Source organism: Papilio xuthus, unplaced genomic scaffold (assembly GCF_000836235.2).
Source record: "Papilio xuthus unplaced genomic scaffold, Pxut_1.1 DF827542.1, whole genome shotgun sequence".
Classification (NCBI taxonomy): domain Eukaryota; kingdom Metazoa; phylum Arthropoda; class Insecta; order Lepidoptera; family Papilionidae; genus Papilio; species Papilio xuthus.
Window position 1 is genome coordinate 6075645 of NW_013531107.1, and position 13828 is coordinate 6089472.

Genomic DNA, 13828 nt, shown 5'->3' on the forward strand with positions numbered 1-13828 from the left:
CGGGGGGAGGGGGCTGCAATCAAACCCGCTCGGGTCAAACCGCCAATCGCTAGCATTGTCTTTGAAGCTTGGATATTTTTTAAATCCGTGCTGCGGTGGAACGATATAAACCAGCTTAAATAGAGCTCCCTGTGCTACACGCCGACGTTGATAATGGTGCTTCCGACGGGTCTTCCGTCTTGGCTATCGATTCACTATTCTGCGGGAATTGAAAATGCGCAATGCATTATTTTGCGGTTTCCTTACGAACGTTTCAAATAACTTTTTGGTTAGCGCATCGAAGAGGAGAGACGAGAATTTTAAATACACTTTTAATTTTTGTCAGTGAACAAAAAAAATTTAATACAAGTCGGCAAATTATTGAATACAACCTAACATATACATAAATATAATACATAAACATGAGAAACAGTAATCATATTGTCAACACTACACAATTTCATTTCATTTCATTTACACGAAGTTACAACAAGGATTCTATAATACTTCATTATTGTATACAGCATTTTATGCGTTTTTATTATGTTTGAAAATATATTCAAATAATGTCAACTCAGAGTAGGATTAAAAAAAAACATTTTATGAAAATATTTATTGATTCAATTTATCACATCCTGTTATTTACAAACATTATGTCTATTCTATGTCTGTATGTGTACAGTCACACATACAGTTACAAGGAGTGGTCAGAAGACCGCGCGCCCATTTATATCACTTCAACAACAAACGTACACGAGTTTCAGTTTAATATATCAAAGGCATACAATGTACACAGATGATTCTACTATGTTACAAGAGCATAACGGCCTCAACTAAATTTCATACATAATGTTTCACATAGTATTATATTATAATGTAGTTAACGGAGTACATTTCATATAATATATTTAATTTAAGCATCACTCAGTTGGACATGTGCGTCTGTGAACGAAAAACGTGGGTAATATAGCGCAGTCAAAGGCTCGCTATACTGACTTGTACTCCGTACAGTGAGTGACACAATGCACGTAACCAAGATTTAGTTGTTCAATCTGTTGCTATATCAAAGGTAATTTTTGCTTTGAGTGGAATATCGCAAATGAAGTGAAGGCGACTGTACCTGACAGTAGTCAGCTGAGCGTTACGTCACGTCGCTGTCACGGCAACTACCAGGGCCACATATATTGCACATCTGTGATTTACCGATGTTTATTAAATAGATTAACTTGTACTCTTTTATGTACGAAAAAAGTTCGACTAAATATATATATTCTGCCAAGGCCAAGGCTAATATGATATGTATTATATAAAATATCTATTCAATGTTTATTTCAAATACATTTGGCACTTGTATTGACACGTATCCTTGTCTCTGTATGTTCAAACATAATGTGAGTGATGTCATGAGGAACAAGGGTGTCAATACAAGTGTCACGGCAATGGAAAACCCTACTAAGAATTTACAAAACATTTTTACAAAATAATTAAATATTATATTATTTCGTTGTTTGATCGATTTTTTCATTGACTTCCGGTTCCCGCACATGGAGCTGCTGCTGCCCTCGTGCCACCACAAAAGTTTTAAGCATAGTTTCTTTAGTGACAATTTTGTTACACTTCCACGATATCTAACACTCGCACAGTTCTTTTATTCACTCTTATATATTGAATTCACTAGCTGCATATTATCATTTCATAAATAAGTTTGTGCGGGAGCAGGAGCAGCAGCAGCAGGAGCAGCAGGAGGAGAGGGGGCGCGGGGCGCGGTGCGGGGCGCAGCGCGGCGCTTGCGAGCGCGCTGGCGTGACACTCCGCGTCGTCGGCGACGAGCGCGAGCAGAGGTCGCGGGGCGGCGAGCGGGCCGGCTGGGCGGCAGTGGCTGCGTCTTGCCGCCGCCCGTGCGCCGCGCCCGCCGCCGCCGACCTCGGCCGTCCAACGTCGCAGCCACGCGCCCACCCACGAGGCCGCGCAGCCACAGCGTAGCGGGTTGCCCGCCAGCACCAAGCCGCCTCACATATAAAAATAATTATATTAACCAAGCTGAAGATGAGCCATGTGCCGCCTCGGTTGCCAGTGGAGGCCAATATTATAAATGCGAATGTTTGGATGGATGGTATGGTATGATAATGTTTGGTATAACGTATCTCCAGAACGGCTGTATGGGCCTTGCAGAAAGTTGCCATAGATGTAGAACATAGCATGGAAGAACACGGTGGCTACTAATTTATTTATTCCGCGCGGACGGAGTCGCAGTAGTTATTTATAAACAAGATCTCTTAACGATTTTTATTTCATCTTACTCGTTCTTCAGTCGCGCAGACGTAATCATTGGTTATTTTTATTTTATTATAGAAAGATATTTTGCTTGCTCCTTACCCGGTAGAAGTTTTGTCGCAAGTCTATTCCAGTCGGTAAGATTGGGATACAAGGTGGCGGGGCTGAAGCTGACGAGGCGGTTGTCGCTTAGGTCGAGTGCGAGGTGCGGCACGCGCGCTAGCGGCTTCGCCAACCCCGCCGGAAGCGAGCTCACGCCCGTGCCGCTCAGGCGCAACGTGAGCGCGCGCTGCCGACCGAGCGCTGCGAAAGCGTCCGCTGCCACGCTCCGCAGCGTGCCGCCGCGTACCTCAAGTATGCGCAGGCGGGGCGCGTGCACGCCGCACAGCTGCGCTTCGAGCGACGCCACGCGCACCACCACTGTCAGCATCTCTAGGCAGGGCACGGCCGCCGTGATGTCGGCCAGCGTCGCCGCCCCGCGCCCTTTACCCGCGGGGGACTCGAGCCCGAGCGAGCGCAGCGACGCCAGCGTGCGGAAAGCGCGCGGTTCCACAGCGTCCAAATTTCGAAGATTGTCCAGACGTAAATGAAGCAAACGATGTAGACCGTCGAAGGCGCCAGACGTGATGCGAACTATAGGATTGGAGGACAAATCGAGAGCTGCGAGGCGAGGCAGAGCGGCCCACATGGCCGGCCGCAGCGACGTGATGTGGTTCCGCGAGAGGTCGAGTGCCCTCAGGTCGGCCAGGTGGCGCACCACGACTTCTTGGTACGACGTGATTAAGTTATTATTTAAATTCAGTTCTGTGAGATTTACGAGGGGCATGTGAGGTATGGTTCTCAGTCCAATGCCTGCCATCGCGAGACGACGTAGGCGCGGTAAATTGTGGAACAGTTCTTTATAGTTCGTTTTTATATGATTATATGAGAGGTCGAGAAGTTGCAGCCGCGATAGGCCGGAGAACGTATTGTCCGATAGCACAGTGAGCGCGTTGTGCGCAAGATTTAATTCGTGCAAGAAAGGAATGTCATGGAACATTGCGGCGTCCAGGTGCTCGAGCCGGTTGGCCGGCAGGTGCAAGCGGCGCAGCGTGAACCCGACTTGCGCCAGCGCAGTACTCGGGAACAGCGCGAGCCGATTGTTGCCTAGCTCGAGACTCTCTAGGAGCGTGTTCTTAAAGCAATCGCGAGGCAGGGCACGAAGCTCGTTGTACTCTAATCGAAGGTGACGTAACTTTTGTAAATTGTGAAATTGTTCGACGGAGAGCTGATTTAATCTGTTATCTGACAAGTCCAATATTTGAAGTGAGACAAGTTCCGCAAAAGATTTTCGTCTAATGGTAGTGATATTATTGTGACGCAAGTCAAGGGTCAGGAGCCGCGGCAGGGGCCCGAAGCCCGAGGCGTCTATGTGGACGAGCCTGTTATGAGAAAGTAAAATTTGACGAACATGCTTAGAAAATGAATCAAAAAAAGATCTAGATATTGTTTCGATTAAATTATGAGACAAATCTAAAATACTTATGAACACATTCGGTCCCCCGACGAGCGCCGTGATCATATTGTGGCTGACGTTTATCGAGAAATTACTTTCTTCGTTGGAAACATTCCGAAAAAATCGTGTTGAAAATTCGACTAAATTATTTTCTTGTAAATCTAGAATTTCAAGTTTAATCAGATCGCTGAAGGCGTTGTCAGCTATTATTTCAATAGCGTTACCAACTAGACTCAAGTAAATGAGATTATTTAATTTAGAAAAGGTTCGTGCGCTCACGTTATGTACGCGGTTGTAAGAAAGGTCCAGGCTGTGTAAATCTGAAAGACTCGTCAGAAATACAGGATTTACCCTCGCAATGTAGTTGTACGACAGTCTCAGTTCCTTCAGTCTGTAGGACGTTTTCGTTTCTAACATTTGGCTCGGAAATTCCAGGAGCTTATTAAAGTCTAAATTTAGGTACTCTAAAGAATTGTAGAATTTCATATCGTTTGAAGAAAAGAAATGGATATTATTATTATCTAAAGTAAGCCATTTGAGGTCCTGGAAGGCGGGACCCGAAGGCACTTCCCCGCTGAAAAGCGTCGAGGAGAGTTCCAGCACGCGCAGGGAGGTCAAGTTAGCGAAGGCACTCGATTCCACGTAGTAAAGATCGTTGAAGCTAAGAACTAGCTCTGTGAGCGGCAAGGCCGCGGGGAACGCGTCTCCGGCCAGCTGCGAGATGCGGTTCCCGCGCACATTCAGCGTGCTGAGCGCGCCCGACCACGGCCCGAACCATTCTGATGACACGTGCGTAATACGATTATAACCTATGTCGAGGTAACGAAGTGTCGCAGGCTCTAATGTATTCAGGGACAGCGGAAATCCCTCCAAATAGTTTCCAGCCAGTGAAAGGTATCGAAGCTGAGGCGGCAGCCAATCCGCTTCCCGGAGTTCGTTATACGACAGCGAGAGGTGGCGCAGTCGCGTCAGCTCTTGCAAGCTACGAGGAAGAGATGTTAGTTTGTTATTATCTATCTCTAACCGCTCGAGATCATGCTTCAGCGTCAGAATCGCGGTTTCCGAAAGGTGGGTAATTTCGTTGTATGAGATCGAAAGTTTCTCTATTCGGCCACATTCAAAAACGAAAGAAGGAATAGATGTGAAATCGTTAAGATCTAAAGCGAGTTGCTTCAATTGTAGACCTTGTGTAAACGCGAATTGGAACTCATCTGTGAGGTCGTTGTGACTGAGGTCGAGAGAGTCTATGCGGTAACCCTCGGCGCGGCAAGAACGGTTCGCAGCGAATGTCGCTGACAAGGCATTGTTGCGCAGATGCAAATGGCGAAGGCGGGCAAGCGAGGTCAGTGCAGCGCACGGCACTGTGCTCAGCAGGTTAGCCGACAGCCGCAGCAGCGCCAGCGAGGCCGGCAGTGATTTTGCCTCGATATGTCGCAGCCTGTTGCCGTCCAGTTCCAACTGGGCCAGCTGCCGTAACGACGTCAGCGTCCCCTCGCGGATAAAGCTCAACTGATTGTTGCTAAGCAACAAGCTGCTCAAGGAGTCTGACAAAAAACCCCACTCCATTTGTGGATCTAACTCGGCAATGAGGTTGCTGCAACAAATATAAGCATTGTTATCACCCCGTATACATAGGTGACAAACATTCGTTGGCTTCGACTGTGATTATCGTTTCCTACTTACTTTTGTAGGTTCAGCCAATTTAATACTTTTTGATTTCGGAGCGCTTCTATAGGAACGTTCGTGAATTCGTTGTAACTCAAATCCAACGAAGCCAGCGTCGACTCCATGGACCTGGGGAGGAGAGCCGCTTTTACTGGACTACACTAATGCTACTACTACAAATATAAAGCGGAAAATGATGTACTGACGTGAGAGCGGCTGACTCGATGTGGTGCAACCCAGAGGCGACGAGCACCAGCGTGCGCAGACGCCGGCCGTCGAGCGCCGCATCCTGTAGCGCACCAAGCCGAGCGCGCGACACCGCCACGTGCCGCACGCCCGCCTCTGCGCCACAACCCACAACTTACACCTCACTTCTTACAATACGCATTCCGGTTAACACATTAACGGAACTAATATTATATTTATTATATTGTACCCGTGTCAGGGAACCTGTGGAAGGGGACGGCGTCACAGGCGATATGGTCAGATCGGCACAGGCAAAGGCCGTTGGCGGCGCAGGGGTGTGCCGCAGGTGCCGCGTGGAGCACTGAGGGCGCAGCACGGGGTGCGGGCGCGACGGCCGTTAGCAATAGCGCGGTGGCCAGGCGCCATGCACGCATCGCGTAACTGCAACCTTAAATTTTGTTTCATATTCATTCATTTATTTTTTTATTGAATAAGCCAACGTTTGGCCCACAACCTCCCTGTCTTTCTCTCTCTCTCTCTCTCTCTGCTTAGCCCGTATCTAATCAGCCTCTTCCACTTCGCTCAAAGTGACACCCTTCTCATTACCAGATGGGACATATTTTTATCTAAAATCCCTACGATACTTGCCTATCAAAAAGTGTTAATTTTAATAATTTTTTTTTAAAATAAAGTATTTGTATATTTTTGTTTATTTTGTAATATTTTTTGTAACACTCCAAGTAAGCTCTAGCCTTGTGAAAGAACATGGTTTATGACAATAGTCGAATGGTGGGATTCAAACTCTCGGCCATGTGGTCGGAAATCTGTACCCTTAACCATTAGGCTATTGGCGAATTTGTTTTATTTATTGATTTGTACGTTGAATTGATTTCAATCAATTTTCTTTTTTCCAGGCAAAGCTTGATGCCTCGTCTAAATGAGCGAGAAATTTTAATTTGGTATCTCATATCATCTACGAAATTGCTTCATCTACGAAACGTTTGCTTTTCTTAAAATCGTCTTTATGTTTGTTTATTTTAAGGTTAAGTTTTAAAATTACTTTTGTTTGAGCTTTTGTTAGCAATTGTTTTCTTGTGATTCCATCTTGCAATTAAAATATTCTCTTTGTAAAGTACTTTTTGAAAGACATCAGATCAGAGGTTAGCCATGGCGGGAATCGAACCCATGGCCAATAGTTAAGTTATAAGTATAAGTTCACTCCAGTGCTTAACAACTAAATACATATATCTGAACAAAGCAAAACGTCCACGCTGAAGAAGTCATTGCTGCGATATCCTTCCTGCTGAGGCGAGCTCACTGACTACTCTCTACTACTGCACTCGTTACAGACTACTCTGATTGAATATTTGGACATGCTAAGTCCGCGTCTCCAGAAATAGACTTATGTGGCGACGTCCATCTGTTCACTTTTACATGTGAGGAACCTCTCAATCTCTCTCAAGCTTCATTATTGCCATCAAAGTTAACACACACCCTCACACACACACTCACACGCACACAGAAAAATAATGAACACAGAATAACAAAACTCAACAGTTTTGACGAACAGAAAATAATTTCAAAAATAGCGGGAAACTGATTTGGTTTTTTAATTAATCTTTCATATTCTTATACATACCTTAAAAACATCTATGAATTGCTATTCCGCGTATACAATTTTTAAAAGAAAATCTCGTTTCAACCTTATTTTTTGTGGAAATCTCTAAAGCGAAATTTAATATGTATCTGAAACAGGGATTGATTTTTAAATAAAAAATTATTTACTCACAGTCGCTCTTATAAATCTGTCAAGTAATACACGATACAAACACACTGCGACATCGCGGCACCGACATCAACAAGACACGATTGAACACACACCCGATCGCGGCGGCGGCCGCGCGCATACTGAGCGAGCAGTGTGAGGCCTGAGCAGAGCAGCAGTTAGCCAGGGAGCATTGAGCACTCACCAATGGTCGGCTCGCACATGTTTCTCCACGTGCGTTCAGCTGCTGCCTCAGCTTCATAAAAGCTCAGTTCAGCGCGATTCGTCTGAGGCCGCTACGCTCACGGCCGTTGACAAAGCAACTGACAAACAGCAATTTACATCAAAGCTTCCCACCGTCACCGCGATGTTAAAATACTTATAGAGTAGGTCTTGTTAAAATGGAAGTTAAAAAATCGCACCCGAACTATGTGAACGGGACGTGTTCAGAGATTACACGTATGAAAATATCACTCTCCCTCACAGTGGCGGAAGAAATCGAAAAGCAAAAGTGCGAATTGCGCACTTTTTCTAGCTATATTTAAATTATATTGGAACTCAAAGCAAAGTTTTCTGAGTTTTAAGCAACCAATTTGGTGAAAGCTCACAGCTCAAACTTGAATTTGCAGAAAATTCTTAGTAATAGCAATAAAATTAATTTTATTAAAGCTCTTCACGGCACTTCTCACACCCTTATAAAGTCGTTGTGGGTAAAAAATAGCTTTAGTGTAGTTCGAAATCTTAAATATAAATAGATAATTAATTTACATTTAATGGACTCAACTTTAATTATTGATGTACAAGTGTCATATATGTCATATTGCGTTAACTCTAAACAAAATAGCCTACCCTTTGCAATTACATGAGACGATTTTGGTCTCATCCAATTGCTAAGGCTTTATAATAGACACTAACTCAAATAACTAGGTTTTACATGACATCTCGCAAATTTTTGTTTTTCATATTTTATGAGAAATTTGTTTATAAAAAGCCACGATCACATCATATTAACTTTGTATATAATATCCCTAACCCTCATCGTCACTCAAGTGACCGAGCATTTCGCGACGTTGTACAGAGTGGAACTCAAATTGTGAGCAGTCAATATTACTTTACCACTCTACAATAATAATATTTAGTATCCCTTCTCTCTCGCCTATTAACATCACTCCTTTGTCCAATACAAAGAATATCTTAATAAATTGAATAGTTTCAATATGAATATAAAAAGGAAAAGCAAAATGTCTTATTATATTGAGTAATCACAAGCAACAAACAGGTGGACAGCTGCAATTAGTATAAATTTCGGCAAATTTGAACTTGAAAAGTACTACTTAAAGGTTTATACCTCAGCATTTTAAAAATGTAGCAAGAGTTATCTCACACTTGTGAACTCCTCCACCTGACCCCCATCCCACCATCACCCCAGTCTAGGAGACCTCTGTTGTGACTGACAACGAGTGGAGACAAATAGTACACAGACAGAATCCAATATGTCAGCTCTTTTAGTCATCGGCTTTGAGTGTGACACAAGTTTAGGACAAAGTAAATGAAACTTTATGTGGGTTTTTATATTATTTATTACATTAACTTAACCTCATCACTTTACTTCTTTTACTTGCAGACCTGAAACAAGATTAACACTAATCAATATACATACAACTATGAACTAAACCCCAGTATTTACTTGTCATTTATATTTATATTGGCCATACACTTTATTATTCACTGATTTTTTTTTAATAGCAAAAAAATCCTGTGAAAAAAATATAAATTAAATTAAAAATATTCTAATCCACAACTATACCTTTATAATAAACATAACCTTTGGAATACCTAAATATTGACAAACCAAATAAACGGTAGTCTCCAAATTTTTTTTTAAAATAAACTTTGCTAACTGGACAATAGATAACTAGCATAGAAGTTGCATGAAACATTACAGCTACTCAAATGCATGTAGAAATTTCCTTAAATAACGAAAACAAGGGGATACACACCTGGGGGCAAACTCTGCTTCAGTTTCTCTGCCTTCTCCTTGTCTGTGATGACCAGCGTGTACAGGAATCGCGAACAGCGTACTTTGAACTTCACATTTTCTGTGTTCTTCTTTATCTTAACAGCTGGAAAATTCAACAGTTTGGTTACATTCACATTTCACAGAAATAGAAATAACAACAAATGTAACTTAAATTTTTGTCAATATGCCAGCAGCTTTTGTATTTACTAAATATTTCACTATGTACTTTTTTTTGGATGAAGAAAATAATTTTGATTTTTCAGATTAAACCAGATGTTTATCTTACTATAATTATAAATGCAATGTTTAATGGTTGGATGGATGCTTGTTTGAAGGTATCTCTGGTACGAGTCAGTGGATCTTGATGATATTTGGCACATATGTAGAAAATAGTCTGGAAGAACATGTAGCGTACATGTTAAGTTTTTTGTAATTGTAATTACATTATCATTAAACAGGACATTACAAAACAAACCAAATTCTCAAACATTTCAACCTTTCTCAATGTTTCTGTAGGTGGTTAATTTGACACTTGTGAAACAGTAAGTGGTACTGACAATTATTTGCAATGCCGCTTAACATATTTAATAAAAAGTGCTTGTTATCTACTAAATAGTATATATTTGAATCTTGTTGTTTTTGACATTTTGACATAACTCTATGTGTAATTGGGGAGCAACGGCTAATTAGTTGTAGTAAATTTGAAATGAAAAATGATTTATTGCTTAAACAAAAATGGTACATATATTTACATAAATAGTTGTCTAAACTACTTCCAATATTCAATATAAACTTACATTTTGCATCTTTCCTGCGGGCTTTTAGCAAAAAGTCTTTGATGTCTTTAATTTCACGTGGCTGCAATAAAAATAATATTTTTTTAGCACTCAGTCAAACACAAGTCAGAATTCGCAAATCAGCAACATATAAGCTATAATTACGATAAATACTTAAAAAAATGTAAGCCTTATTAGTTACTTATTTTGGATCATAACTATGAAATAGCCTAATTCAAACAATCATTAAATTATAAAAGAATCTTACCATCTTGAGCGATATATTCCACTAAGCTGAAAACAAACAAAAAACTTTAAAAATATAATCAAAAATAGAAAACGCAACGTATACACTTTTTATTTATATCATAAAAATTTGTAAAACCTTTATTAAATTCAAGATTTTCACAGATTTTAATGTAAAATCGAGCAATAACAACTAAACCAACCTGTCAAACTTTGGAAAAGAAATTGTCAATGTCACTTAGGGATGGAGTTGATTAAAAAAACTTCAAGTAATCAAATGTTAGCCTTATGTCAAACAACTATTGAAATTAACATAGTGTCGAACGAAAATAAAAATTTAACAATTTTTTCTTTTATTTACCTTACAATAGCTTTTTTTTCAATTCTCATGACAAAATAGTACCAGTTTACCACTTTTCATGCAACACATGCAGACATTATAGTTTTTAATTTATCAGTTTTTCATGAAAGGTGACGAAATAAGTATTTTTCAAAAAATATTGTTAAATAAAAACGGTCAACGGGTAATAGTTTATATGTTGCACAGTTGTTCAATTAACACATCCCTATTTTACCTAGAGCATTGCAGCGCATATAGGTGTAAGATGTTTGAGAAAAGGAGACAGAACGATATTGGTGATTAGAGACCATGGAGAATTTAAGTTTGCTTGATCAGCTTGAGTTGAGCTTGACATTTTGTTTTGACAGATACATAGTGTAAATGAAATACAATAATATACAGATTTTGTGACACAAAGACGAAATACTAGAAGCGAAAAGTTCCAAGTAAGAGTGCGCATAAGCGGAATGCAGTGGCAAAGTGAAGCTGGGTAGCAACAGGAGCATGGGCGGTGGTGTGAGAAGCAGCGCAAGGCTGAGCGGCAGCGCCGCGCGGGCGGAGCAGCACACCGCCGCCCGCAGCGCGCCGGCCGACGCCGCAGCGAGAGCCGCCGCAGCTGCGCGCCGCGCTCGCGCTGCCGAGCGTGCTCGCGAGGTTGAGGACAGCCCCCGTGTACTCCGGGAGAAGTGCCGCCGCTTAGCCCGCGCCGTCAAGGAAGCTAAACACCTCGTGGTTAGTTCTTCACAATCATGTCTCTTGTTAATTATCGATGAAACATATATGTTTCAATGCCATCCCATCCATGATCACCAACAATACCCATCTCAATTATATAGATTAACAATCATTTGCTCGTACACCTACAAATATGTGTGAATGTTTTTGTAGGACTAGTGGATGGATGATTGTTAACAAGTATCCAAAACAGCAACACACATTTGGAAGAAATTTGACACATATTATAATTTGAAATAGCGCATAGCCAGTTTTATCCCAAAATACTGTCCGCTTCTCGTCAAATATATTTGTTTTATTTTTTCATATAAAATCTATCAAATGTGTAAAGAATGACAATGTCGTCTTTTAAATGTGGGTATAAATTAATGATTGTTGTGGTTGACTATAGCCTAATCATCCCATTTTTGGGTAAACTCCAAGCCCTGAGACTAGGACATAAATCATATATGACAAGATTGGTAAAATAATGATAATACCTTCAATTCTTACAATTTTTATTATTATTTCCAGGTATATCTTATGTAAATCTTGTATATGAAATTGGAACTACTTTCTGTTGTCAGATTTTTGATGACAATGCAATTTTTTTTTAATATTTAATATAAAATATATGAAGCGGTAGATAGAATTTTACACAACATGTGTTTGTACAACAACTATTACTGCATATATCTGAGAAGAAATTCAAAGATATGTGTGAAGTCAACCAACCAGCACTGGGCCACAGTGGTTCACTATGGCCTATTTTGGTAGGCCCTGAGCCCTTGGTGGGAACATATAGTGAATTGATGATGATTACTGTACAGTACCATGTTAATAACCAACACTTATTACTTGACTGATAAGTAGGTAATGGCTGGCATCTTACAGCTGGCATTAGTTTGTATCCATTTTAGTCCTAGACTATTGTGTTTTTGTTTTGAATCAACTGCCACCTGTTTCTAACTTATTTTTGCAAGGCATATAAGAATATCATATTTTTATCTCCTTAGAGGTGAAGCACCAACACCAAATGCTATTTATGTATAATATGTTGCTGCAAATTAAACCTGTTAAGGTAATTGTTGGATTGTTATTGCAGGTGTACACGGGCGCGGGCATCAGTACGGCGGCCGACATACCCGACTACCGCGGCCCACACGGCGTCTGGACGCGGCTGCAACGCGGCGAGACCGTCGGGTGAGCGCCTCGCTTCCGCCTTCTCTCCACCTCGTCCTCTGCCCATCCTCCGCCTCCTTTCCACCTCACCCCCTGCCTCGCCCCACACGTGCTCACCACTGGCACCAATTCATGCTCCTCATAAATCTTTGGTATAAATAATATGTCTATGTTCAAATTCAAATGTAAAGACAAATTACTGAAAAAGTTTGTTATTGTGTGTGATGTTGTTACATCTATATGTGTACGCTTGTGTTGTGTAGGTTTTGGATGCCTCTGGATCTATACCGACCCATTTATAAGTTTTCAACACTGTTTTGGTGGGATTAAAGTATAGCATGTTAGCGAGCACAGCATACGCATTCACATGATGCAAGTTGTGTCGTGTCGCAGGCGGGTGGAGGTGACGCGCGCGCAGCCCACCTTCACGCACATGGCGCTCACGGCGCTCTGGGCCAGCGGCGTGCTCAAGTTCGTCGTGTCGCAGAACTGCGACGGGCTGCATCTGCGCGCCGGCCTGCCGCGGCGCGCGCTCGCCGAGCTGCACGGCGACATGTTCGCCGAGCAGTGCGCGGCGTGCCGGCGCGTCTACCTGCGCACCTTCGACACCACGGAGCGCACGGCGCGCCACGCGCACGGCACGCGCCGTCTCTGTCACACGTGCGGCCGCGAGCTGCGCGACACCATCGTGCACTTCGGCGAGCGGGGCCGCGCCGCCTGGCCGCTCAACTGGGCGGGCGCGCTGCGGCACGCGGCCGCCGCCGACGTCGTGCTCTGCCTCGGCTCCAGCCTCAAGGTGCTGCGCCGCTACCCGCGGCTGTGGCGCATGCAGCGCGCGCCTCACGCCCGCCCCGCCCTCTACATAGTCAATCTGCAGTGGACGCCCAAGGACGCCGTGGCCGCGCTCAAGATCAACGCGCGCTGCGACGCGGTGATGGCGGCGGTGGCGCGCCGGCTGCGGCTGCGCGTGCCGCGCTACAGCCCGCGCCGCGACCCGCTGCTGGCGCACGGCGTGCCGCTCGCCCCGCTCGAGGCGCACACGGCGCGCCGCGCCCCGCTCTCGCCGCCCGCGCTCGACCCCGACTCCGACTCGGACGCCTGCTACTCGCTCCCCTCCGCCTCCTGCTCCTCGCCCTCGTCCTCAACCTCGGCCTCGGAGGCGGAGAGCGAGGAGTCGGACGATAGC

General features: G+C 43.3%; 2 protein-coding genes across 2 annotated transcripts in view; one reads left to right on the plus strand and one right to left on the minus strand.

The window, feature by feature from the left end:
- Positions 1 to 1653: 1653 nt before the first annotated feature.
- On the minus strand, positions 1654 to 7547 carry LOC106118802 (chaoptin). The gene is made up of 6 exons (XM_013313548.1): positions 7389 to 7547; positions 5850 to 6047; positions 5620 to 5755; positions 5432 to 5542; positions 2356 to 5342; positions 1654 to 1988 (listed from the first exon to the last, which is right to left on the minus strand). The coding sequence occupies exons 2-6, from the start codon at positions 6031 to 6033 to the stop codon at positions 1654 to 1656; spliced, it is 3753 nt and encodes a 1250-aa protein (XP_013169002.1). The 5' UTR covers positions 6034 to 6047; positions 7389 to 7547.
- Positions 7548 to 10774: 3227 nt separating this feature from the next.
- The window catches only part of Sirt7 (sirtuin 7), a 5631-nt gene continuing 2577 nt past the window's right edge, over positions 10775 to 13828 (plus strand). The window contains exons 1-3 of the mRNA XM_013313549.1: positions 10775 to 11478; positions 12566 to 12663; positions 13036 to 13801. Coding sequence (XP_013169003.1) covers positions 11251 to 11478; positions 12566 to 12663; positions 13036 to 13801 — 1092 coding nt within the window. The 5' untranslated portion in view covers positions 10775 to 11250. The remainder of the gene's footprint in view (positions 11479 to 12565; positions 12664 to 13035; positions 13802 to 13828) is intronic.